The following is a 27950-nucleotide window of genomic DNA, read 5'->3' as shown; positions in this document are numbered from 1 at the left end:
ATTCTAAGAACTTACATGCGTTATTTAATCTTTAGAATGACCCCATGAGATATTATCCCCATTTTATAGATGAGAAAACTGAGGCACAGTGTAGCAAGCAACCTGCCTGTGTTCTCATGGCCAGATGAACTTTTCTCAAAGTTTGTTCTGTAGAATACTAGTTTTTCAGAATGTTAATAGAAATTGTTACAAAAAGGATCCTGTTTCAAATAAGTTTGTGAAGAATAGATTAAAAGCTATTATAACAGGATTCTTGGCTGTAGTGCTTCTGGGGGCGGTTGGGTCTTTAATTTGTTAATGTGCAAGGAGAGTCCCTAAGATGCACAGTCCCTCAAACATTTGATCATGGACTGTTTGTCCAGGAATCCTGTAAGAACAACCTTCCGTGTGACGTACGGGTCTCAGGCCCGATGGCAGACAGTCGTGCCCCGGTAAGGTATGCCCTGTGCTTGCTTCACTCCTCACCTGCTGTGTCACCTTGAGGCGATTGCTGTTCTTCTCTGAGCCTGAGTTTCCTTGTCTCTAAGCTAGGTACAATGATATACTCCCCCCACCCTGGGTTTCTCATGAGGACTAAATTAAATGAGAGAGCCTGGAAAAAAACAGCAAGTGCAGTGCCTGGCAAAGAGTAGGCCTTCACTTAACATTAGTCACGTTTGTTATGCTAACCAGAAGGTTGGCATTTTTATGAAGCATATGCAAGTTCTCAAGAATAATTCCTAAGTAGGGAAATTTCTACCAATTTTTTTTCCTCTTTGAGAGAATGATTTATTTATGGTCATAAAAGTTTCCCTTAGATGAATATTTATAACAGCTGTACTTTTAATAAGTCTCCAACATTTGCAAAGAATGAGTTGTTTAACTCTGAGTTCCTCATTCTGGTCATCCACCCCAGTGAGGGGAAGAGGATGTGATCATGCGATCACCAGCAGAGGGGAAATTGTGAAAGGGACCTTGATGTAGAAAAGGCAACCCACAACCGCATCAACTCTCACAGGAGGGTGAGCTTCGGAGAGGACGAGTCTGAGAGTGGACCCGTCCACTTGTCTGTCCATCCAACATGGAACCAAAGCGGCTCAGGGAAGGCTACCTTGTGAAGAGGGTGAGTAGATGTGCCCACTTACCAGGGAATGATTGCGTGGGACGGGAGAGGATTGGGTTCCTGGATTGCACTCCCTACTCACTTGTTTTATGAATGAGGAAAATATTGGGTCGAAATAGCAGAACATTGCAGCAGGTAGGATGTTAGCGGGAAAGCTAAGACACATTCTACTGCGTTCTGTTTCTTTAAGGTGAATGCCTTCCACTGCATTCTGTTTCTTTAAGGTAAACTAATCCCGCTCAAGCTTAGCACAGGGCTGGATCTGGTGGGGCTGAGAATTCCACACTGTAGGGCCTGAGCTGCCTGCCTCTCCATGAGATGATGGAAATTAGAACATCCTTTTCAAGAGCTACTCACACACAGGAATTCTGCTAAAGACTCAGACTCTTCTTTTATACAGGTTACTTAAAGAGACTACTTATTCTCTGTTTAAATTCTCCTCCTCCTGTCTTTTTTTCTTTTTTTTTTTTTTTGGTGGGGATTGGGGGCAGGAGAAGAAAGAGATTAAAGTTGAGTTGGTATAATAATGCAGTAATTATAACGTATTTTGTAGGCCATCTTCTTAGAATCGATGCATAAAAACCCTATATATATGTTTTTAATTGGATTGAATCTCTTCACACAATTCTTAGTGAATTCCTATAATGTTCCATTATGGTGATACATGGCCCATTTTAAAGGTTAGGCAATAGAGACACAAATTTACTCAAAATGCTTAGTCCCACTGGTGTGATGTCCAGAAGAACTGAATTTTATTAGCACTACTGGTCTTTATTGCAAGGCTAGGTGTGTGAGCGAGTCATTGTGAAACCGCCCGTGATGGGGAGTTCACACGTGGATCTCACTTGGTATCCTGTGGGCAATGCCAACATACACAAGTGTGCTCATGTGGACTGAGATGAGCCCAGGGTGTCAGGGAAGAAATGCTAAATGATTGAAGGGCCTACAACAGAGTCGTTTTAGGTGCTTGTTTAATGGAACTTTTAGGTTAACTTTTAGCCTAAAATGTTCTACTCACCAGGGTGTTAAACAGCACATGTGGCCACCCGATTCTGTTTCAATTTAAAGCTAGAAGGGAACTTAGGTCATCTGGCGTAATTCCCTTATTTTACAAAAGAGGAGACAGACCCAAAAGGCTCGGTGATCGCCCGAGGGCATGTGGCTGGGACAGAGTTGAGACCAGAAACTCTCTCTCTGACTCCTGGTTCTGAGTCCTGTCCAGCACCCCAGGCTCTTTCAGAAAGCTAATTTAATTGATGTTAGGGCTTGTAATATATTTGTGGCAGTGAGAGTTACTGGACAGGATGCTGCAGAATAAATGAGCCCTCGACTGACAGTCTCCCTAGCTGGCTGCCCTTTGAAACCTCCTTTGGAAAACACACGTGCACACACACAAACACACACACACGCACACAGGCGTATGTGGATAGCTTGCGATATGTGCTGTATCTTCTCTGAGAACAGATAATAATCAATATTGATTTATTTCTTTCCTGATCTCATGAGCTGGTATCCTGAGAAAACCTGGTGAATGGATATCTATTTTTTTTTTCATTTTTAAACAATTAAAAACATCTTGAAATGAAACAGCAATGAAAAATTGCTTTTAAGTTTGTACACTCCTTTGAAACTCCATAAATTGCAAAAAGTATAGAAGATAAATCTCTAATAAGTGAGGCTGTCTCACTACAAAATGGGGATAATAGAGTCAGAGTAGTCAAGCAAATGAGCTTAAGTTAATTAATTCTTTTTAATCAGTGAGAGTAACCCTTTCAGATAATGTCCTGTAAAATCCAGTCTAGAAAATGCACCTAAAAACAGTGTAATTTCATATTGCTACTTCCATGATTTACATCTTCCATAATTTTCAAGTCTACAATTTATGTCTTCCATAACTTTTACATTTTTCTTCAGAACCTTTGGAATATTCTCTGTTGCAATGTATAGAGATTCTCTAATTTGCTATTTTTAAGAAACGCTTTGTTCAAAAATAGTCCCTTCGTCTGCTGCTGAACTGAATCTGAAGCCAGAATTTCCTAAATCAGGTCAGGTACTAAAATTCTTAACTTCTTTAGGCATTATGTTTCTGTCAGTTACCACACAATCCATGTGGATTGAAAGTTGTATATGTCAGGAGCCTAGCACATAATAGGTGCAACATAATGACAGCAATGATAAAAGTCGATATCGATATACTCTTCCATACATGGGGCTCCTATCCTGGGTGTCAATGGTGAGACGCACTGGTTCCCGGGTTAGTTGCCAAGCTGATAGTGAAGAAAGAACCATGAAAACCTTTCTCCAACAAGGCCATAAGATGCTTTGATGGTTAAAGCATGACATGCAATGCAATATGAATCTCCCTCCATTCACTCTTTCCTCTTTAAAGAAGCTTATGCTGTTTAAGATATGGGTAGACATAAAGAACCTCTTTCTTCCTACGTCTTGTCTTAGAAAATAATTTCACTGGAGATAAGACATTCTGGGTGGAAAGAATAAAACATTAGAAAATGCAAGTGCGGGATTTTGTAGAGTCAGAAATCTTGGGGTCGACAGGTCAAGGCAACAACTATGGGATGTTTCTGCTTTCTTTCTGTGTAGGATACCTTTCCACTTTCGCAATTTGGGTTTCTTCCTTTGCCTCATGACTAGGACCTTAAAATAGAGACGAGGGTTAAGAGGAGCCGGCAAAACACACGATTCTGTCGTTCTGTAGCTTTTTCATTCTAAATGACACCCAGATTTCCTTGCCTATAGAGTCGTGTCACTTTTGACCTAAAAAAAAGAGCTAGGTAGCAGCTAGCTGCCGTATAAACACAATCTCACACAACCCTAACTACCCTATAAGATAGTATCCTTATCCCCATGTTACAAATGAGGAGCTGAGGCTCAGAGAGGATAAGTGACTTGTCCATGGTCAAACAACTGATAAGAGGATGACCTGGGATTCCACCCAGGCCTGCCCTACAGTAGAGCCCATGCTCGTCTCGGTGATCCCAGGCTGCTTTCCTAAAGGCAGGCTTAACCAAGCCGGCGAAAGGGAGGTCAGATGAGCTCACCAGAGCCACAGTGGGGCCTAGCCAGATTGTATTGTGGGCAAAATTGAGTTTAGTAATCTTAGCCTCCTTTTCTCCCTAACGAGGAGGTTACTTAGAAAAAGGGGAATACGTGAAAACAAATTACTGAGTTGGGTGTTTTTAATAATCATAACTTAAAAAAAGAGAAGAGTAAATTGCATGCAATAAATAACCTAGAGTCCACCAAATCCTGTCCCATACCAGCCTCACTACTAGAGGTTTCTGGAGCAAGCTGTTGTTTCCATGGCAACTAACCCAGCAGGCATCTTGCTGAGTGTTGGGTGGCCTGTGAGGCTGGAGAAAGCCCAGGACTCAAAGTGATGGATAGGAGAAAGGCAAAGGGCTTAGACAGGAAAGAAAAGGGCTGTGGAAACTGTGGGAGTAGAGGGAGGAAGCCTGGAGAGAAAGAGAGGGCAGAAGAGCCAGTGGTTCCAGCCCAGGAATTCTTTCCTACCGCCACCAGACCGAGCCTCAGGGATCTGTTAGGGAGCCTTGTTGTTCTGGAAACAATGCCACAAAACAAACCTCAGGGACTTGCACCTTACATGGGCTCTTATTACAGTGACACTCTTTTCCAAAGCACCGTTGTGGCGATAGGGGCACCCAGGAGAACCGTATGCAAGCACAACTTCACATCATCGCCTCCAAATTAGTGTGGTTTTATCTGTTGACATGGTTGTTATTTTTTTGAGCATTTACTACAAGCTAGCTACTGTGCTAAGCCCTTTAGGCATATTATCTCATTTATATTTGCAATAACCATGGGAGGCAGGTACTTTATTAACCTCATTTTACAGAGGAGACTAACGTTTGACAAAATGAAGCAACGTGTCTAAGGGGGCAAAGTTGAGATTAGAACCCAGATCCCCAGGACATCAGAAGTCACACTATTAAACACTGTGCCAATTCCATATTGCTTACTTAATGTATTTTTATTGAGAAGTTGTCCAACCTGGAAGAGTTTATTTATTTTAAACATATGTTACTGAATAAATTATTTCCCTTGCCTTCAAAGAATTTCAAAAGACCTACAATGACCATTTGTCTGAGGAGTTAGACAAGTGAGTTCTTGTATCTGGTTGGAAAACTGGATGATAAGTTTAATGATGTAGCAAAAAAACAGCTTAATTTAATGCAACTTCAACTTAATATAACAAATGCCTGTGTGTGGGAGAATAGGTGATAGTAACTCACGGTGTTATTTTCCTTTGAATTTCAGCCCAAAGTCAGCATATGCAAAGAGAAGTTTGAGGGAAAGAGGAAGTTAAAGGAGGTATCTCTTCTTTGTGAGAGGTGATTGGGAGGGGTTCTAAAAAAAAAACAACAAAACGATTGTCCCAGCCCTCAGCTTTCAGTTGTGGCTTCTTTCAGCAAAGTTGAATGTCCACAGGAAGGCAGGCCCCGGCCTGTGTATTTATCACACTGAGCTGGAGGTGGCTTCTCCATTAGACTGTGAACTATTGGGGGGCAGAGTTGGGGTCCTGTTTATTTTTATACTCCCAACCCTCAGGCCAAGTTCTGAAGCATACAATCTGCCTCATCATTCTTTGCTGAATGAACATATTTGGAAGACTCATAGAAACCCAGGATTCAGAGCTCCATGTTAGAGTAACTTTTGAAATATTAAAAAAAGGTAATTTCAGATGGTATATTCATTTTTAGATGGCCATGTTAAATGTGTCTTCAAGGTTTATTATTTTGGCTTGCCTTTGAGGCCCAAAGGTTGGTAAGGGCATCTGTAAATAGAAGACTACAAGGAAAGTAGAGACAGCAGGCTTTTTGGAAAACATGTGTAGAAATCTTAGTATTGGAGGGTTAAGTATTCAAATAAGTATTTAATCCAACTTCCCATCTGTGGCCTGCATTTCTTTTCCTTCACCAAGTAGCCTTGAATACCTCTTGTTATTCAGAAAATTGTTTTTCTGAAACCTCTACCGATTGAGACTTCACAAACAATCAGTGATAACTTTTCACACATTTGAAAATGGTTCTCATCTGCTCTGCCTTTTGGGCTAAAATACAGCCAGGTCCTTAAGTGGTTCCCCAGAAGAGATGTAATTTTGTCTACTTGTCATTCTTGTCACTCTCCTTTGAATAGGGTTTAGTATAGCTGCAATTTTGAGGGTCGTTAAACTTAATGCAGTTTTTCAAGTGCACCTGATAAGTCCAGAATTACAGGGATGAGGTAGCATTTATTGAATGCTTACTATGTGCTAGATATTGCCTTGAGCAATTTTATATATTGACAACAATCCTAAGAAGTAGATATTATCATTATCTCTATTTGCCAGATGTAGAAAATGAGCTTTTAAAACTTGCTCAAGGTCACATTGCTAGAACATGGCAGAAGTGAGATTTGAGCCCAGGCTGTCGGACACCAGAGCTATGTTCTGTTTAAGGTTAGAATATTGATCCTATGTACCTATAATGTCTTTACTCTTTTTGACAGCCCACATCAAACTTCTAACTTACAGGGCTTCTTTTTTTATTTTCCTTCATGCCCACATTCCTATATCTCTGCCAATACATTGAATAAAACTTGAAAATAGATGTTATTAATGAAAAAGGTTGTGTCTTTTTTATTTTAATTTGCATTGCTTTGATTGCTGTTGAGGCAGTACATTTCTCCTTTTGAGAATTGCCTGTTTATATTGCTTGCCCATTTAAAAGATTGGGAGTTGTTTGTATTTTTTCTTACTGATGAAAAAGTTTTTTTTTTTTTTAATATTTTAAGGATGTTAACCTTTAATCATGTAATGACATATTATAACTATCTCCTCATGACAATGAGTATCCCCATTTTCATTTGCTTTTCAGTTGCAATTTAAAAAAAAATGTACAGAAGTTTATTATTAGTTTTACACCCAAATATCTTATAGTTTATGATTTCTGCTTTTGGTGTTGTACATTGTCAGATTCATGCACTAAACTATACCAGTCCTATGATGATGAGCAGTGGTTTTTTAGGAAACTTTAAACCTGACTCAGCATCTAAAACTCGCCCATTGTGGACATATAATTGTATAGGTTTGGGCACGTATGGGAAATAACAGACATGTGTGTGTATAATTTCCATTAAGGTAAAATAGCTAAATGGCCTAAAGAAATTGATCCAGATTCCAGAATTACTCAAAGTTATGTGGTTACCAAAAAGCAGGTGGCTTCTGAAACAAACAAATTGGTCAGTGTCCTAGGCTCTGTCACTTAACACCAATGATAGGGTGTTGATAGATGATCCTAAATTCCTTTCTAACTTGGATATTCTTAAATTGTGCTTCCACATTTGCTCTTGGGCAAGCGTCAAGATGGTCAGGGTCAGAGGGGCAGAAATAGAGGGGCAGCCAGGGATGGTGTTGTGAGGTTACTCCCATGAGGGGCTCAACAACGACTGAGAGGCAGAGAAAGCACCAAATTCCATCATTCTAACTTAATCACTACCAGGTCTGCAAGTCCGCCATTACTTTTTACAAATGTATACGTCGTGTAACTAACACTCAGACCAAGATACAGACCATTTCTAGTTACCCATAAGGTCCCATTATTCCCCTTCCTAATTTATACCCCTATGCTAGGTAACCACTGTTTTAATGCCAGTAATCTTCAGTTATGTCTGCTCTTGAACTTCATATAAATGGAATCATACAGTACATGATTTTTTGTTTCAGGCTTTTTAAACTCAAAATAATATGTATGAGATTTATCCATGTTGTTACAAGTACCAATGGATTATTCTTTTTTTTTTTTAATTGCTAAGTTGTATTCCATTGTATGAACCTATTACAATTTACTTATCCACTCTCCTGTTGATGAGTATTTGGGTTGTTATGTTTTGTTTTGTTTTGTTGGCTTTTGTGGATAGAGCATTAATGAACATTCTGGCGTGTAACTTTTTGTGGATGTATGCATTTATTTCTCTCAGATTTGTGCCCAGGATGGAATTGCTGGTACACAGGGTATGTGTGTGTTTAGCTTTAGTATAAACTGCCAAATAGTTTTCCAAATTGGATGTACCATTTCACAGTCCTTCCATCCATATATGGGAGTCCCAGTTACTCCATATCCTTGCCAAATCTTGGTCTTCTCAACCTTTTAAAATTTTAGGTGCTCTAGTGGGTGTGTAGACATCTCTTGTGGTTTTAATCTGAATTTCCCTGATGAATAATGATGTTCATCTCTTTTTCATAGGCTTTTTTATATCCTCTTTTGTGAGGTGCCTGTTTCAGTCTTTTGCCCATTTTAAATTGGATTGTTTGCATTTTTCTTATTGATTTGCAGGAGCTCTTTATATTTTGGGTATGAGTCCTTCTCAGAGACATATGAAAACAGAAAGGCATTCGACTCTGGTGCTGTAGAGTGGCTAACTTTGCACATTTTATAAAAAGGAAAAATAATCCAGTTGTAGACTGGTAATTATTCTGCCTGTCCAGAGAAGAGATATCATGTAAATTTTTTTTTTCTTAACTAAACCAAAGGAAACGTTTGGACAAGCAAAGTGATAGTCCTGTGTGTATTTATCTTCTTGACATAAATAGTCTTCCTCTGGGCAACAGGAGCTCTATATAGACCCTTTGTATTTTGAGATAAGTAGCAGGATCTGTTGGGACCTGGATGATAATTCTCTTTTGTGGTAGTCATGACAGGGATGATATTATGCCTCAGGAAATGAGAAGAAGCAAAGAACCCTCAACTCTTCCTTTCCCAAGCTCTCCTGAAATGGAGACCAGAAAGATAGACTTCCTTAGTCTAGTCAGAATGGTTAATTTATTGCTAAAGGGGAAGTTGGCATGAAACCAAACTGAAAACTTTCAAAATCAGGATTTCTCTGAAGTCCACATTGACATGAGTGGTATAACACTGGCATTCTAAGCCATTTTGCAAGTGATTTTCATACAGCTTGGCCATGCCTGCAGGCTGCTCTCTGAGTGTTCTTTTTGATATTCATAGTTAAACGGGATCTGATTAGACCAGGATGGAAGCAAATGCAGCTTGCATGCCACTGTTTATGCCCTCCATGGACACTGCTAGTGGATCCTTACACTTTTCCAGTGAGTCCAGCCTCAGGCAGCCACAAATGTGCAGTCTGAGTTGGCATTTGAGATTGAATATATTTGCCATCCCTGAGTTGAACTGAACATCAAGGGCAGGCTTGGGAGGGGAAAACAAACCACAGAGAGTCGCCCTAACACACAACAGGAAGGGTGCAGTAGCCATACTATTTTCCTTGGCCAATGAAGGATTTATGGGCTGATTATTTATGTGTATACAATTCACCTCTGAATTTTTTAAAAAAGTTCCAGCTAGGATGGCAGTCCCCTTCTTTCCCAAGTGCTTCTTTCCTGAGTAGCTGGGTCACACAGAAGTGGGCACCTGCCTCCTTATTGAAAAGTGAGGCAGTTTACTAAATCCTGCACATTTATATAGAAGAGTTTTAGAAAATATCTATACACATTATTGTTTCTATTCTTGTGTTAGTCATTTCTTCATATCTTCTTTATTTACTCTATATATCAATTAACATATAATGTGATTTTAATTACAGCCATTCATTTCACAAATGATTTATTGAGCACCTAGCAATATAATGGTGAGATAGGTTTCTGCCCTCTTAGAACATATAGTCTGGTAGCAATTTATAGTTGACAGAGTGTTTTTAATACATTTTCATGCATACATTTATATATACATATTTACACATGATATAAACCTAACTGAATACTGGTACCATCTGTAAGGTAGAATTATTCTCTCCCTCTCACAGAAGAAAAAATATCCAAGGTTCGCAAAGATTAACCATTTTCCACAAGGACAAGCACAACTAATAAATGGTCCATATGAAGCTCAGATCCATGCATGAGGGTTGACCCTCAAGTGATCTTGACCCTCAGGCCTCCTAAGTTCAGAGCTGGATGCAGTGATGGAGAAGGCATAGAAGTCCAGGTCCGTGTGAGATCTTTCACCACCTCTGAGCCTCATTCCACCAGGAAAGAAACCAAAGAGAGGTGATTTGTTTCTTTGCAAACACATTTGTGCAGGGCCTTCAGCTTTCCCATTCCTTACTCCAAGCAGCAAGTGGCTAAATGTCCTTGAGTTTCCTTCTCTTTAACGTGATGATAGTGATACCAGTTCATTTTCATTTTCTAGGAATAGAGAGAAGATGTAAGACTGGCTATTTATTGTGCTAGAAACTCAAAGCATTTAGGACATTGACATGTGACAGTTATCACATATACCACACTCTCCTTTGTAGAGCACATCAGAACACACAAAATCCTGTCATATGATTTCACTTAACATGTGCTAGAAATCTGAGGTGGTCTTTATTATCCCCATTTTACTACTGGGAACCTGAGTTTCAGACAGAGTGAGTGATTTGCCCAGGTTTGAGCAGGAGGGGAGCAATAGATCTAGGGCTTTATATAGATTTGTCAATCACAGCAACATAACTAGGGTTTATAAGTGAAGGAAGATTTGGGGTGGGACCAGCTTTTATTTACACTCATTTTCAATGACTCAGATCAGGTGGTCTGTAGTCCATATGTTGCAAAGCACTAGGAAAAAACCTTTCTACATTTTGACTTTAGAATATTTGATTCTTTCTTCAATTTTGACAAACACTACCAAGAGTTGAAATTTTCTAAAACAGAGACAAAACCCTTCCAACCAACCAATGTTTATCCTTTCTTTCCCTATTTTTTCCTCTCAAAAAAGTTAAAATTTTAAAAATTAACCCCCCCAAAATACAGTTTATGCTCTAAAATCATACATAGGAGCTATTTACAGAAGAAAAGTGTGCTCTCACAGCTCCCACACAGAGCAGTGGGCTGGAAAGTTTAATATTTGGTGGGCCGTTGTGGTTTGTGGTGGTGTGAATCATGTGAGCCAGAGGTGGGGCAAATTTGGGGAAATTATAGCAGAGAAAAGTCTGGGTGGGGACTAACAAAAATGAGAAGGATTTATCACTTTTCAGTGAAGTGTGATGGCTGCTTGTGTTCGACAATTTGGGGAATAATCGTCTTTCACATGGTTTTAAGGAACATCTACTCTATGTTCAGTACCAGAAGCAAATGAAAATACTTGATAAGTCATTGCTATGAAGAAGGAAAGAGGACCATACTTAAGTAAATTAAAGAACCACAGGAGGTAGCATATTATGAAGTTCCAGAATGTGTGGTGCAGCCAGGAAGAAAAGCAGGAGGCGCCCCCGAGGAGCTGAGTCACGCTAAGCCGAGCTTTGAAGGATGGGGAGAGTTCAGTCAAGGAGAGAAGGAGGAAGAGGGTGGAAGGGGCATTTCACACAGGGGGTCAGGTTGAGCAAAGGGCTAGTGGGAGAAATCAGAAAGGCACACCAAGAAGTCAACAATTGGAGAGGATTTATACTGAAACCACATAAATCATAAAACATTTTTTAAAGGTGACTCTCCAGATCGTGGGACTTGCCCTTATGAAGCTCAATCCTGCAAAGGAGAGGCTAAACCTGCTTATAATTGTGCCTAAGAGTCTCTCCCTGAGTGCCTCTTTGTTGCTCAGATGTGGCCCTCTCTCTCCAACTAAGCCACCTCAGCAGGTGAACTCACTGCCCTCCCCCCTACGTGGGACCTGACTCCCAGGGTTGTAAATCTCCCTGGCAATGCAGGATATGACTCCCAGGGATGAATCTGGACCCGGCATCGTGGGATTGAGAATATCTTCTTGACCAAAGGGTGATGCAAAATGAGACGAAATAGTTTCTGTGGCTGAGAGATTTCAAATGGAGTCGAGAGGTCACTCTGGTGGACATTCTTATGCACTATATACATAACACCTCTTAGGTTTTAATGTATTGGAATAGCTAGAAGTAAATACCTGAAACTACCTGTTCTAGTTTGCTAATGCTGCAGAATGCAAAACACCAGAGATGGATTGGCTTTTATAAAAAGGGGGTTTATTTGGCTACACAGTTACAGTCTTAAGGCCATAAAGTGTCCAAGGTAACACAGCAGTAATCGGGTACCTTCCCTGGAGGATGGCCAATGGCATCCGGAAAACCTCTGTTAGCTGGGAAGGCACGTGGCTGGCATCTGCTCCAAAGTTCTGGTTTCAAAATGGCTTTCTCCCAGGACGTTCCTCTCTAGCAAGCTTGCTCCTCTTCAAAACGTCACTCACAGCTGCACTGAGTTCCTTCTCTTTGAGTCAGCTCATTTATATGGCTCCACCAATCAAGTCCCACCCTGAATTGGTGGGGCCATGCCTCCATGGGAATATCTCATCAGTTAACGCCTACAGTCGGGTGAGGCACATTTCCATGCAAACAACCTAATCCAAGCATTCCAACTTAATCCCCACTAATATGTCTGCCCCACAAGGTTGCATCAAAGAATATGGCTTTTCCTGGGGGACATAATACATTCAAACAAGCACACTACCAAACTCCAACCCAGTAGTCTGGACTCCTGAAGACGATTATATAATAATGTAGATTACAAGGGGTGACAGTGTGATTGTGAAAACCTTGTGGATCACACTCCCTTTATCTAGTGTATGGATGGATGAGTAGAAAAATGGGGATAAAAGCTAAATGACAAACAGGGTGGGATGGGGGGGATGGTTTGGATGTTCTTTTTTTACTTTTATTTTTTATTCTTATTCTTTCTGATGTAAAGAAAATGCTCAGAAATAGATTGCAGTGATGAATACATAACTATATGATCGTACTGTGAACAGTTGATTGTATACCATGGATGATTGTATGGTATGTGAATATATTTCAATAAAACTGAATTAAAAAAAAAAATAAGGGTGACTCTCCAGCACCCTACAGAATCCCCTCTTTGGGAAGAAAATACAGTTTACAATTGCCACTCCCAGCCCCTCGTCCCCCATCTCACCTCTTTTTGTTGTCATTACAGGGGAGCGTATTCAACACCTGGAAACCCATGTGGGTGGTCCTATTAGAAGATGGAATTGAATTCTATAAGAAGAAATGTGACAACAGTCCCAAAGGCATGATCCCCCTGAAAGGAAGCACTCTTACGAGCCCTTGTCAGGACTTTGGCAAAAGGATGGTGAGTTGCTATCACCGGCCACAATGAATACCTCGTCGGGCACTGTCATGGTCCCTGGGGTTGCCGTAACAAGGTGCCACAAACTGGGTGGATTAAAACAACAGATGTTTATTGCCCTATAGCTCTGGAGGCTGGAAGTCTGAAATCGAGGTATCAGCAGGGCTGTGCATTCTCTGAAGTCTGCAGAGAAGAATCGGTTCTGGGCCTCTCCTGGCGTCATGGTGCTCTCTGCTACAGTCACATGGTGTCCTCCCCTCTGCCTGTCTGTGTGTCCATCCTCCCATCTTATAGGACACCAGCTGTATGGGATGAGGGCCCACCTAACCCAGTTTGGCCTCAACTTGACTGATAGCATCTTCACAAAACCTGTTCCCAACAAGATCACATTCACAGGATGGGGCCAGAACTGAAAGTGTCTTTTAGGGGGACACAGTTTGGCACTTCACAAGCACTGGTCCTCTAGTCCGAGTGCAGCCCACAGTGTGAATGGTGCTCCTGGGACAGTCCCTCCTGCCATCACCCACCCTCCACCCTGGACACTGGGGTCTCTCTGGGCCATGCACTTTCAGGACAGGGTTGAGGCAACTGTTGGGCTTCATAAGGGGCCTGAGCCCCTTGAAAGAAGTCACTCCTAATGGGATGTGTTTTGGCTTTTTAGTTTGTGTTTAAGATCACTACGACCAAACAGCAAGACCACTTCTTCCAGGCAGCCTTCCTGGAGGAGAGAGACGCCTGGGTTCGGGACATCAAGAAAGCCATTAAATGCATTGAAGGAGGCCAGAAGTTTGCAAGAAAATCCACCAGGAGGTCCATTCGACTGCCAGAAACCATTGACTTAAGGTGATTTTTTTGTGTGTGTTTGCTTCTCTCCATCTGTTTCTTCTTTTTTTTTTTACTGTTATTTTTTCCTTGCAATTTTTTTGAGATGTAGTCACATACCATGCAGTCATCCAAAGTGTACAATCAGTTGTTCACAGTATCATCATATAGTTGTGCATTCATCATCACATTCCATTTTTGAACATTTTCAAAAATAAAAACAAAAATAAAAATAAAAAAGAACACCCAAAACATGCCACCCTCCATGCCCCCCATTATTCATTTAATTTTTGGCCCCATTTTTCTACTTAACTGTCCATACATTGCATAAAGGGAGTATGAGCCACAAGGTTTTCACAACCACACAGTCACATCATGTATCACATCATGTAAGCTATATAGTTATACACTCATCTTTAAGAACTGCTACTGGGTTGCAGTTCAACAGTTTCAGATATTTCCTTCTAGCTATTATAATACACTAAAAACTAAAAAGAGATATCTATATAATGCGTAAGAATAACCTTCAGAATGTCCTCTTGACTCCATTTGAAATCTCTCAGCCCCTGAAACTTTATTTCATTTTGCTTCCCCCTTTTGGTCAAGAAGGCTTTCTCAATCCCATGATGCCGGGTCCACATTCATCCCTGGGAGTCATATCCTGTGTTGCCAGGGAGATTTACACCCCTGGGAGTCATGTCCCATGTAGTGGTGAGGGCAGTGAGTTTACCTGCTGAGAGGGCTTAGAGAGAGAGGGCCACATCAGAGCAACAAAAGTCCATCTCTTCCTTTTAGTTTCCTTCGAGGAAATCTCATAACAGATCCCGTCCTAAGGCTTGCTTTGACTACCACTGAAGGCTGTATTCACTCTTCCAAGTTGACACTGGCTCTTCGCTTGGTGTGTTAAGATGTTTACCTGGGTCTGAAGGGGTAATCTCAGCTTCTCCAAAGCATGACAGCTTAGGAAGGGAGGCTAATGGAACGTAAGTTCTCTCATTCAGGTAACTTGGGCAGACTAGATTGCATTTATAAATCGGCCATAATAAATTAGTCTCAAAGGGAAGCTCCAGGATCTCTAGGTAGGGAGGAAATGTCAGGTGCTAGGTGTTTGAGCAGGCGAGGTTTCAAAATGACACATTCACAGCTTCACCAAGAGCCAGCTGCGTGAACACTGATCCCAGGAAGAGGCCGTTGGTGCCCTGACCTGGTTATTGGCACCTGGTGTTGGCTGTCTTGGATTTGCTGGTGATAGCTGTAGCCTAACAGTGGTTAGAGACCTGTGGGTAAATTCAGCCCCTGATAGGACTTGGGAACAGGGCTCCTCTTCTTGCATGTCCCACATCTCCTGTCACATGAGCCCCTTTCTCTTGGAGCTTCCTGCTTCCTGGTACTTTTGCTTTTATGTTGAACATACCCTGAAGCAGGAGCCCTGCCGTGACTCCCATGCTAGCTGCTTTAAGTGACCAGTGAGGGTTCTGTTGACATTCTGGAGCAGTGGTCCCTGCCAGGGGACTGAAGACACCCTGTACACAAGCCTAACCCAGGACTTGACATGTTGTAGGAGCTTGATATAGGCTGTGAATTGAGCTTGATAAAACTGAACCGCTTCCCTCACCCAGGAAGCTTTTTGGTGAAGAACCAAGAGGAGGCACCTAGTCTAGCTGCACCTGCTGGCTGGGACGTGAGTGACCACACTCCTGGTCACAGCTCTCAGAGCCAGGTGGACATGATTCTCTGGCCATTTGGAGCTGCAGGATCCATAAAGGTGGCTTTCTGGTTTATTGCTTGGGATTGCTCTGAGAAGGCTATTTGGGGTTTACTTCAAGGACAAAAATGAGAACTCTTCTCCCTTTTTTTCCTTTTTATAATTTTTGAAGTAAGAGATAAGCTTAGTCAAAACATTCACCTGCTTGGAGACAAATGTCTATACTGGATGGTCCCTTCAAGACTCTTAAAGAACTGGAACATGAGGATTGAGGGTCCTTAGAGATCTAGAATGTAAAAACATCAGACTCTGGCCTGGTACAGAAAATTGGCCCTGAGAACCTTTAATTTCAGGAACCAGGAGTTTATCACCAAAGAACTTAAATGAACTCAGGAGCCCTCCCTAGTGCATTGTGCTAAGTGTTGTGCAGACTACAGAGTCAGACAAATATGAACTCTGCTCCTTAGCCACTTGTGACCCAGTGGGGTGATTAGGGTCGGGGGCTGCCTGGGAAGGGAAGTAGTTCATTTCATGCCAGGCTTTCCAACGTGGTGACTCCCAGATAAGATCCGCCATTCTGAAATGCTCTCCACTTACCCATCTGTTTGCCTCTCTGTGCAGTGCCTTGTATTTGTCCATGAAAGACAACGAGAAAGGAATAAAAGAATTGAACCTAGAGAAGGACAAGAAGATTTTTAATCACTGCTTCACAGGTAAAAGGCCTGGCAAGCCTGAGCTGGGGAGACTGGGGAAGGTGATGGAGAGCTCTGCCTCAGCAGTATGTGTTTGTGGAGTTTGGGACAGGACGGGTGGACAGGGTCATAGCCCGAGGACTGGTGGACATGAGAATTAAACTTCCCAGAGTGGAAACAAAGAAGAGTAGCAAAGAACTTTGTTGGTCAAGATAAAGTTTTGGAAGTTCCAGCTATAACAATCAAAGGGGAATTTTTTTTCAATAACTGGCATTTTGTTGAGAATTGCTGGAAATAATTTCAACACAGAGTTGATTAAGATGTGATCCTTACTATGATAAACAGGGATCAAGACATACCATATAAGATCTAAATGACAATATTAGGGATGTCACAAGGCTTCACAGGGCCAGACATTAAGCTTTATGAGTTTAGGTAGCATGGATGGTGGTTAAAAACATGTCCTTTGAAGCCAAACTGTCTGAATTCAAATCCTGGCTTTGATGGTTATTGCCTATAAAACCTTGAGCCAATTACTTACCCCTCTGTGCTTCTCTTTCTCATCTGTAAAATGGGAATAATAATAACATCAGAGGCTTGCTGCACGGTGCTTAGAGCAGTGACCGGCACAAGCTTTCCATGTGGTTATTATGATTAATGATGTCATGTGTCCACAGACAATCAACCTGTGAGTTCAGAAAATGGAAAGAGCCTAAGGGGTTGGGGTAAATAGGAGGTGGTACCCAAACTGGACCCTGAGAGCTGGGTAGAGTTTTGTTTAGTATTTATGGGGAGGATTTCTGAGCAGAGGACTGGGCAGAGGATGATAGGAACAAAGTTATGGAGGCAGAAGTGTTCAGAATATACGTCCAGAAAAAGGACGTGACCAGCCTTGTAGTGCTAGTGATTCATTAGGGTAAAAAATGGGTGGTAAAGTTTAGGGCTAGGTTTGTCAAACACCAGGCATGGCTTACTTACGGTAACAGGAGATGTCAAGGAGGGAAAACTGTGAGGAGATGCAGCAGATGTAGAATCTGAGAAGACACATCAATAGATAATCCAGGAAAATGGTCCAGGTCAGGAAGCCAAAGGGGCAAAAGAGTATGAGATGTAACAGGCTAGCAACCCATGGAAATTCAGCCTCAGTGAGTTAAGGCAGCAGCCAATTAGGATCAGGGAATCTGTGCTGAGATTTGGGATCAAGATACCTAGCCCTGGGCAAGAGAACGGCAGGGCTCCAGCTCTAGCAGGATTGGGGTTGCTAAAATAGAGTCTCAAACCCTCAGGAAGGTCTCACACAGGTCTGGGTACAAAGTCTGGGCCAGACTTGTTTTCTGTGTAATGTGATACTGAATCCCAGAGTATTGGGCTAGAACTTCTTAAGTCCCTCTTGGTGAAGGTTAGGGCAGGTTCTAGAAATTCAAGCGGGGTGGAGCTTTCACATGGGAGTCAGGTGGCCTCAGATGGGGGAGGACATCTGTGGCAGAGACTGGGACCCAGGCAGTGCTGATGTGTTAACCTCAGATGACTAGATGGGCCTTGCCCTTCAAGTTTCAGCATGCCATATTGGACAGGCATGCAACCTAGGGTTGGAACTCTTAAGGACTGGTGTCACTTAAGGCTTAAAGTTTAAAGTCACTTAAATTCTCTGAGACTTAACTTTACAGCCGTAAAAACAGAGATCTGTAATCCTGCCCTACATCGTTTATGGGGTTATTGCAAGGATTAAAAGCAGTAACGCAGCATCTATCAGTTATTGCTACAGAGAAAGAAAAGTGGGCAAAAGCCTTCCATATATGAAGTTTGTGGAAAATTCACTGCCCGGTTGCTCTCACTGCTGTTCCGAGGATGGTGTGCCCTGGATGACCGGGAACTGATTGACTTATGTTGGCTCCCTCACTGGCTACCTTTGTAAAGAACACACCATTTTAAATATAAAACTACATTATTGTAGCCTACTAATAATCCAATTGATGAGTCAATTTCATTTTATTCTCTTGGCAGTCCTATCTTGGGGCAAAAGTTTGATTAAATGACTTCCCTGCTAGATCTGCAAAGGGATGATGATCACTCCAAGTGATGACAACCAATTTTAATTTAGAGCGCACATTGGGGCATGCTATTTCCTCACTTAAAGACTTGGAATAGTTCTTCATTGCCAAATTTCTTAATGTGCCATCTCCCACCGTACCCCATGTCTTCCCCCTCCCTCTTGCCCCCTTCTGCCTTCTTTTCACCAACTCTTCCACTTCCCCTGCCCCCACAGGGCTGCCTCGTGCCCGCGCGCATCTGTTCAGCCGGCTACCTCAGCCTGTACTGGTTCCTCTCGGCCCCTGCATCATCAGCTTGCCAAACACCTACTCATTTTTTAAGCTTCAGCCCCACCCAGTGTCACTTCCTCCATGAAGCTTTTCTCAATAATGCACACACAGCCCACTCCCTCCCAGCCCCTGCATGCCACGCCCTCCTGTAGATCTGACCCCATAGCTTCATGGTAGTGACCTGTAGCTGAGCACTGGTCAAAACATTGTTTATCCTGCCTCTGCCCCTTTTAGATTCCTTGAGGGCAGGGTCACACATACTCAACACAGTGCTTAGCACCTGGTAGATGCTCAATCAATGCTTGTTCATTAGTGGAGTAAATGAATAGGTGAGTAAAAACTAGCTTTTGGATGCATGCATTGCCTCCTTAATCGGTGCAAAGATATTTTAAGAATGCTTTATGTGGTTGCCGTGGTTTGCAGGTATCTATCCCACTGATTTCCTTTTTCCCTCTTGGTATAAGAGGGAAGATAAGTCAAGTCCGGCAGCTGGATGCTCTGAAGCCAGTTCAGGGGTGACTGGCAGGGGCTTGCTCTTTGGTAAGAAGAGTTAACATTCCCTATGATGGTCTGTTCAGGTAACTGTGTCATCGACTGGCTCGTGTCCAACCAGTCTGTCCGGAATCGCCAGGAAGGCCTCATGATTGCCTCCTCGCTGCTCAATGAAGGGTATCTGCAGCCTGCTGGAGACCTGTCCAAGATTGCAGCAGACGGAACCGCGGAGAACCCTTTCCTGGACAACCCTGATGCCTTCTACTACTTTGTAAGGAGCAAAGCTGCTGTCATGGCAGCTGCTCTGGGTAGAGTCTAGATGGATTTCATTCGTGGTCATGTGTACAGAAGAAAGGGCCCGGCCCTGTGGAGAGCTGTTAGAGCTGAGACAGGGCACGGGGAGGTCAGTCATGGAGAGCAAGGAAACACCCAAGCCTCAAGGCCCATTTGGAGCTTCTATGACTCCAGTGCCTCTTAGACACAACAGCTGTCCCCTCTCCACGAGGCTTACCAGTGAATCAGTTTAAAGGAAACTAGTATTGATTTGAATGGTTTTCTTTAAATTAACTTGCTTTTTTAAACTTCAATATAACTATTCTTATCCTAAGTAATAGTTCACTATTGGGCCCTAATATACACAAGGTATTCTCCTAAACAGAGGAGATACAGCAGTGGTTAAAAACAACAACATGAAACAGGCAAAACTTTTATCTTCCGTTGAGCTTCCTTTCAAGAGATGGAGCAGGGAGGGGATCCAAAAATCCCAGGTGTGATGTGCTAGTTGTATTTTCCCCAATATGCATCAAAATGCACAATTATTAATACAAAAGTTGTTCATCCATGTTGCCTCCTACAGTCATCTTGTGTATCTTATGTACCCTTTACCACAGACTGGGAAACACTGTACTACACAATATGGACCTAATTTTGGGCCACATGAGAAATCCAGCCACAGTGGATTTCTAGGGGGACTTTTGCAGTTTTGTTTCTATTCTGCTTCAGAGCATGGATATTAGGAAGCTATTTAAGAGAAATATCCATATTACATAAGTAAAGTGAATGTCCCAGAGAGATTTTTGTTTCAATTTAGGGGAAGTTTCTCTGTCAGTATTTATTTTTTTCAGACACTTGATCCATCTGTTTTTTTTATAGCCATTTAAATGTGGGATTCTAAAAATACCCACCACAGTGGCTCTTCTTCCTCTGTGTTTCCTTCCTTCTGTGATGAACTTGTCAGCTACAAGTTCATCACCACTTGTAGCCGACAGTCCCAATTCCCTCCTGATCTCAAAGGATGAGGCTGGATATATGCTCTTGATCTTCTCAAAGCTGGAGAAGTGGTTGAGTGGTAAAGCTGGCACTGGGAATGGTATTGAGTGGTGTCTTATAAATTCACCTACTCTGCTTTCAGGGATCTGGCCATGATTCCCCAAGAGAAAGATGACTTTGGAGGTGATTTTGTGCTCCACAAGGAGGACTGAGCTAGACTTAGAACATGGCACGTGGAGCACAAGGAAATGAAAGGAGTGGAAAAAGGAGAGGGGCAGCATCTAGAAATAAGAAGGAGGGGAAACTAGCTACCCAAGCACAATCTCTAAAGTTCAGATTGGGATACACATAGCAGGAAGAAAAGAAAGAGGAGCCTAACGTGGTGGCTGGAATGTAGGTAGAGATGGAGATGGTACATGAACAATCTGCCCAAGTCTGGCAAAATAAGCTTGCTGTGTTTTCCCAATAGCCAGATAGTGGGTTCTTCTGTGAAGAGAATTCCAGTGATGAAGATGTGATTCTGAAAGAAGAATTCAGAGGGGTCATCATTAAGCAGGGGTGCTTACTGAAGCAGGTGAGTCACCACGTCTATTCCCTTCTAGCCATTTCCCCTGAAGATACTTACCAAATGGTATATTGTTTGTTTAACAAATAGACAACCAGAAAGTGCAACCACAGAGTGAAAGATGGGTAAATAGCTAAGTAGATGATCAAATTGACATTTGATCACGAGAACGGAGGAAGTCAGGGCAGAGGATGCATCTTGAAATTGGGAAACTCTTCTTTTGTCAATATCATAGGAAAAAGATGTTTCAAGATAATTATCGCTTTTTTCATTAGCTAGAGGAAATAAACTGGCTAAGAGACGCCATTGAAAAGACAGAGATGTTTAAGGGTAAAAGTAGTTTGATATAATTTGTTCTGTTGTGACAATGTATAAAATATCTAGTTGTTTAATTCTCAACCACATTGTAGATTTTTTGTAGATGCTTTTCTTGTGTCTGCTGCAGAGTTCAGCATCTTTCTTGGTCTAGAATAGGCCTGGCACTTGTAGAGTGAATTAAATGGAATGTGTAAATGGCTTCGACAATTCAGCAACAAACCTTTGAAATGCCAGGCATGTGTCCTTCCCTTGAAATCCTTCAGGAAATGCTCATGAAATGAAAGCTGCCTCAAACCCACTTCCTCACATCAAACTCTTCAGCATGTCACATTGTGATATCAGTGAGGGCTTAAAGGAATATGGTGGTTGGTCAAGGTCAGCTGATTTCACATCCTCCTGGTAACTTCTTCCTCAGCTGACTCATGACAACTTGGTGATTACCCAGCAATTGCATAAGACAGTGTGAAATGAGTGTCTATAGGTCAAGAGGAAATGATGGGCGGAAACTTTAGTTCCTTATCTCATGGACTGCATTCAGCTAAGGCAAAGAGCAGGAATTCACACTATTATTAAGCTGTTGTTTTGCAAAAGCCATTCTGGACATGATAAAGCAGACAGAAATGTTTTCTGTTTTCTCTTCTGACTATACAGAGCAACTTACTGGCCCGACCATTGAAGCTAGTAAAAAGCTCTTTGGAAATATGCTGCTTGACTAAATGCTTGATCAAATAGCTTAGGCCCATTCTTGAAAGCCCCTTTAAATTCCTCCTACCTGACATTATGGAGGAGGCCCTGTTTGCTAAAATCACAGATGGTCCATGTGCAGTGAAAAATGTTGGAAAATTGGTGTATGTGCCTGTGAATACATGATGCTTTAGAAATTATAAATAATATTGCCTAGGTAGAAACTATATGTCTTCTAGTCTAATTTGCTTTTTGGCTTCTGGAGTTAAGCTATTTCAGTTTTATGCGGGAAATCATAGAGTCAGGCTTACCATGGCATTAAAAAAAAAAAAAAACTGCTATAAGCTAATTGAAATAACTGAGTAACCTGAGGTAATGACAAACAGATATTAAGCAGCTTCTCATGCCTGCCCTCAAAAGTCACAGTCCGGCTGATGTCCATGTTTAGTTCTACTGGGAAAGGCCAATCCTATTCTTCTTTCCTCACATCTGTCACAGCCACCATTCCCTTCCATTTCCATTTCCACGGCCTGAAGTTAGTTCTTAATAATTTTATGCATGGATTGTTGCAATCATTCCTTAATCACTTCCTTTTTATTTTATTATCTTTCCCTTGGCTTTCCTTTAATCTAGCCAGCTGGTCATTCCTGTACAATGTTACCATATTCATCTTCCTAAAATGTGATTATAATCTTTTCACTCCCTATTCAAAAGCCATCAGAAACTGCCCCCACTCTTCATTTTTACTAAGTCCCCATTTGCTTTTGCAACCTTGCATCTGTTGTTTTTCATGAACCCTGCATTCTAGCCAAACTGCTCTTATTCATTCACCTCTGAATATAACTTGTACATTTTCACTTCTGCTTTTTTTTTTTTCACCAGTGGTCTTCCCATCTCTTCCTCATCTATTTAAACATTTAAATCCTTTGTGTCCCACATGGATGGGTGTAGGTCTTTATAAAGCTTTCTTTGATAACCAAAGCTCACAATTACTTAGTCCACTGAAACCCATTATCTATACCACTTGCTTGATTTGAGCATTTCCTATTTCCTTACTTCCACATTATAAACTCTTTGAAGCGCAGGGCTACGTCTCAAACTTCTTTGTATCTCCCATGTTGTAAGTAGTTTTATCTTTTACAAGGCTAAAAGTGGAAGATAATCTTAGAAATAAATTAATCTACCCTGTCACTTTTTACAGACATGAAAATATATTAATTAGAGGCTGTGCCATACACATTGTTAATTGGTCTAGTGCTACTCCCCTGGCGAAGACCTGGGTTGGGGCCTGGTTCTCCTGGAGTTAATATTTCATCTTTTCTTTGCTTTGTCAATTCAGCAAAGATTTACTACCTAGCTACTATGGGCATGGAGTGATGCTAAGGACTCATCACTCCTTTTCTTATGTTGATCCTGGATACAGGGTCACAGGAGGAAGAACTGGAAAGTACGGAAGTTCGTTCTGAGAGAAGATCCTGCTTACCTGCACTACTATGACCCTGCTGGGGTGAGATTCCATGGTGGACAGAGCCATGTGCTTATTAGCTGGGCTACTCTTTCTGCTCTGTTGGGATCCTCTCTCTCTCCCTTCATCCTCCCACTTCTTAATTTTCCCACCTCCACTCTTTCCTATCCCCGATCATTGCAAGGAGCTGAGATCTTAGCCTTTGAAGCCCCCCATAAGCTCAGGGATTGAAGAAAACATCACTAAATTATAATTTATTTGGTCAACTCAACACAAAGTTTATTTTGTTTGTCCCAATGTCATATTTTCAGGGACACTCAATCAGTCCAACACTTCCCTCTTGTAAAAAGTGATATGCAAAAAGTGATAATTCCTCCTCCTGGCCTACTTCGATGAGTACATTACTTAAGTCCAGCAATTTGAGCTTTTGATTATTCAGGAGAGGGCTTTTTTTCTCAATAAAATGAGCCAGCTCTGAAGCATAAAGACAACCCTGTCTGGGTTGGGTCCCAGCCTCTGCTTGCAGCACAGGGCTCTTTGTTTCCCTCCTGTAAAGATTATGCCACTAGATCAGTTGCATGGGGTAGAAGAGCTCTGGAAACATGCAGCTCTTCTTTAATGGGACTTGGTGACCTCAGCTTCTCCACCTCCCCTGCCACTTTCCTCCAGACTTGAGCCCAGATTGATTTGTGTCTTCTCATCCAGCCTTTCCAGGCCTACTGAAGCAGAGGGTTGAGGCTCTGGAAGGATCTTTGGAGGATTGAGGATCTGGAAGGATCTATGGATCTAGAACAGATTTCTTTTAATCTCCTTCTGTTCTTTATTTATTTTGGGGCCCTCATCTATACCAGAGTGTGTCAGCTGGCTTTTGTACCACAGGGTGAGATATAACCATACACTATACTTTGGAAGCACAAAAAACTACCTCTCTCCCCTCTAGGGAGAAGATCCCCTGGGAGCAATTCACTTAAGAGGCTGTGTGGTGACATCAGTGGAGAGCAACCCAGATGGTAAGAATGAATTTCTGTATGAGGGAGGTGTGTTTACTCTTCTCTCACACATACAAATCCTTAGCTAACTGCGATCAATCAATCAGGCATAAGCAGGACTGAATTTACCTTGGAGAGACAAGGGCTCTCCTCTCCCAAGTTCTGTCCTGGCTCTCCAGGCCTTTGGGGAGTGGGATTGGCTTTCTGGATGCCTTGAGTAAATCCTTGAGCTATGCTGAGGAAAATCTATCACCTCAGAACTGGCTTAGATGGGGAGCTTGTCACCTCCTGACATCTGTAATTGAGCCATGACAATCCTCAAGGGGGATCTTTTACATATCCAGATCAGGAACTCTCCCACCACAAAAGAAACATTTTTACAGTTAGGCAGTGTGGTAATAGTTAGGTCTGTGCTAGTAAATTATCTGCATGGCCTTGGGCAAATCACCTAATTTCTTTAGGTGATCCCCTAACTCCTTTTAAAATGAGTGGGTTACACCAGAAGAACTTCTGGGTCCTTTCCAAGTCCATGATTTGGTGCATGGAATAACCATGTTTATGTAGCATGACTTTTCAAGGGCCAGTGACAAATGGTATCACTGGGTAGATGTTTGACCTTGCTATTTCAGGTTTATGGTATTATATAGGCTACAGGAAAATACCATAGCTGCAAAAGCCTAGGTTTTTACTACCCTGGCTTTGCATTTTTACTACCCTTCCCCCTTTGAATGATTCTTTAGTTTTGGAGAAGGGAGCATATTGCTTTTTGATTTGAGACAAATGTTTTGCCTTGCTGCACTATCGGCCAGTTTATTATCTTTTGATATTTCATCAGAGACTCTAACTTAGTACTGGATAGAAACCAGTTAGGGTCAGCCCTTTGGTTTATATTATTAGCAGAGGAAGAAAAGGGTTACTTGTTAAACACTATTGGTATGTAAAGGTGTGAAATTTTGTTTGTATATAAACTATGAAAAGAAAATGTTTCACCTTGAGTGTTTTACTTCATTTCTTAAAAATACAAATATGTAGATAATACACATACATAGATATATGATCATACTATCTGTAGGTATACAATATATATGCATATATATAATCATCCAGTGACTCTATATCATTCTACAATGTTGGTATTCTTGTTGGTACATGTTGGCAAACCACGTGTTTAATTTTCTTAAAACACTAAAAAAAGAAATAAGGATTTCACTACTTGCAGACGGAAGGTGGATGCGGAGGCCCTTCCGATGCGCGTGTGCGCACTAGCATTCACTTTCTCTTTCACCAGGCAAGAGATGCGACGATGAGAACCTTTTTGAGATCATCACGGCTGATGAAATTCATTACTTCTTGCAAGCGGCCACCCCCAAGGAGCGCACCGAGTGGATCAAGGCCATCCAGGTGGTCTCCCGGAGCCGGAAGTGAAGGCGCTCCTGCGGCTTCTCATCACCCTCCCGCGGGAACCCCAAGGATAAGCTCGGCCCAGAACCCGTCCTCCTGTGGGATGGATCAGCAAGAAAGGGCCCAGGGGTGGGAAGATTTGTCTGCGGGGAATTCTGAATGCAATTACCACGTGCCCCACGGTGCTCGCCAGCACCACCTTGCTCACTGACACCTCCTTGCCACTCTCCGTGCATCCCGCGCAGATGTAAGAAGCTGCGTGGCCTGGGGACACTGCTTAACCTGTCCACGCCTCAGGCTCCTCTTCTGAAAACACGGAGTTGAGCCAGCGCTCTGAGGTCCTCCCCAGCTGGAAAAAGAAAATGCTTGTGATTCTAATACCCGTGGAAGTGAAAGTGCCTCCAGCTGTCCTTCTGGTATCTTCCCATGGCTTAGTCTTGGCCTTTGGCTGCATCCAAATAGGCCAGAACTCGAGAGAACTCTTCCTTTTTAAACAGTGTTGCAAATCTGTAGGAAGGGCACTTGGCAGAAACACCTTTGGCTTGTGCTTGGCCAAGAGATCAAGTAACAAAACAAAAGGGAGCGCTCTTCCTCCTTCCTCACCCTACCCAGAAATTTCCTAAGAGCCAGAGCTGAAGTACTGGCTTCAGTCACTTACTTTGGCCTGAAAAGTCATGTCTTCTGAGAAAAAGACCTGAGGAAGCCATGAATAGATGAGTGTCCTTGTTATTCCCGGAAGCAGATGTTACTCTATTTCCACTGAAGCTGATCTGTCCTTTTCAGGAGCATTTCTCTACCATTTATTATCATGCCCGATTAGAAGGGGAAAACTCAAGTCTTCGAGACACTGTTTCAATTCAGTGTTTAGGGGAAAAAAAATAGTAGGATGGGTTCCCTGCATAGGTGAGGAGCCTGGGCAGCTGTCTGGCTAATGGGTCCCCCACCCACCTAGCTCCAGAGGGTGGGGAGGGGCAGGACTGTAGGCTGCTGAGGGGATGTTGGGTTTATACAAAGTCAGCACCGAAAGGCCTCTAGACAGAGCTTGTGGTGGCCGTCAGCCCTGAGGAGAGCCTTCAGTTCTCCAGTTAGGGATGTTGTCGTCCCCGCCTGAGCTTTTTTTTTTATATATATATAAAGGAAATTTATTTGGTTACAAATTTACAGTCCCAAGGTGATAAAAGTGTCCAAACTAAGACATCAACATGAGCATGCCTTCACTGAAGAATGGCTGATGGCGTCTGCAACACCTGTGTCAGCTGGGAACCCTCCTGAGCTTTTAAGCACAAGCAGCAGCAGCTCCTGTTGGGCTCTGAGGCTTCACAGCCCCATTATCAACCGGAGATTTGTCTCCAGTTTTTCACCCTGTCCATTCATGAGTGATCTACTCCAAAATGGTTCTATGACACCCATAGAAACAGGTATATGTGAGGGTGTGCTTTCCAAATCTGCATTTTTAGTTTGAATGCCCCAGTAAGAAAATTCTTCCTGATTTTATTAGCTCCCAGCTTTCTCTCCCCTAATTCCATACCACATTCACGAGGCTATTTCTACTCCTTAATTGTTTCATCAATGGCCTAGGGAGACAGGACTACCTTTTTCTCTGATTCTTTAGTAAATTGTCATCTTAGAACATGCACAGTATTTTTTCTACATTCAGTGTTAAAAGTATTTATTAACATAGAGTCAACCTTATGTTCTGAAATAAACTTGACTATTTTTAGCATCTTTTTGGTGCGATGGCTCTGATGTTTTTCCTCCCGTTAATGACTGCTTTCCTACAACTCACTTTCACTTGTTGAGGATAACACCGTCTCTCGTCTCACAAGTCATCTCTATCTCTTTATGACTTTTTTTTTAAAAAAAGTCATCCTATTTTAGGGAATAAGAAGAATAGGGGGAAGATAAAAACAGGGTTTAAGGAAGAGGAAACTATACGGACAGCCTATATTACTGATTTTTTTTTATGAGGCCCTGATTACAATGTTCAGGCAAGCAAAAGAGTTGTAAATG

General features: G+C 42.1%; 1 protein-coding gene across 1 annotated transcript; it reads left to right on the top strand.

Moving 5' to 3' along the window:
- The first annotated feature begins 928 nt into the window (after positions 1-928).
- Positions 929-27665, top strand: PLEK (pleckstrin). The gene is made up of 9 exons (XM_037806960.1): positions 929-1102; positions 13065-13220; positions 13879-14060; positions 16366-16457; positions 19336-19520; positions 20988-21092; positions 23509-23592; positions 24491-24560; positions 25828-27665. Exons 1-9 carry the CDS (start codon positions 1061-1063, stop codon positions 25962-25964), a joined length of 1053 nt encoding a protein of 350 aa, XP_037662888.1. The 5' UTR covers positions 929-1060; the 3' UTR covers positions 25965-27665.
- Positions 27666-27950: the final 285 nt, after the last annotated feature.

This window comes from Choloepus didactylus, chromosome 17, assembly GCF_015220235.1.
Source record: "Choloepus didactylus isolate mChoDid1 chromosome 17, mChoDid1.pri, whole genome shotgun sequence".
NCBI classification, from domain to species: Eukaryota; Metazoa; Chordata; class Mammalia; order Pilosa; family Megalonychidae; genus Choloepus; species Choloepus didactylus.
This window is presented reverse-complemented; position numbering and strand designations above follow the sequence as displayed.

Coding starts and splice junctions, on each gene's coding strand:
- PLEK (XM_037806960.1), top strand. CDS start 1,061: ATGGAACCAAAGCGGCTCAGGGAAGGCTACCTTGTGAAGAGG. Junction 16,458..19,335: donor TTTTAATCACTGCTTCACAG/GTAAAAGGCCTG, acceptor TGGTCTGTTCAG/GTAACTGTGTCATCGACTGG. Junction 19,521..20,987: donor CTGATGCCTTCTACTACTTT/GTAAGGAGCAAA, acceptor TTTTCCCAATAG/CCAGATAGTGGGTTCTTCTG.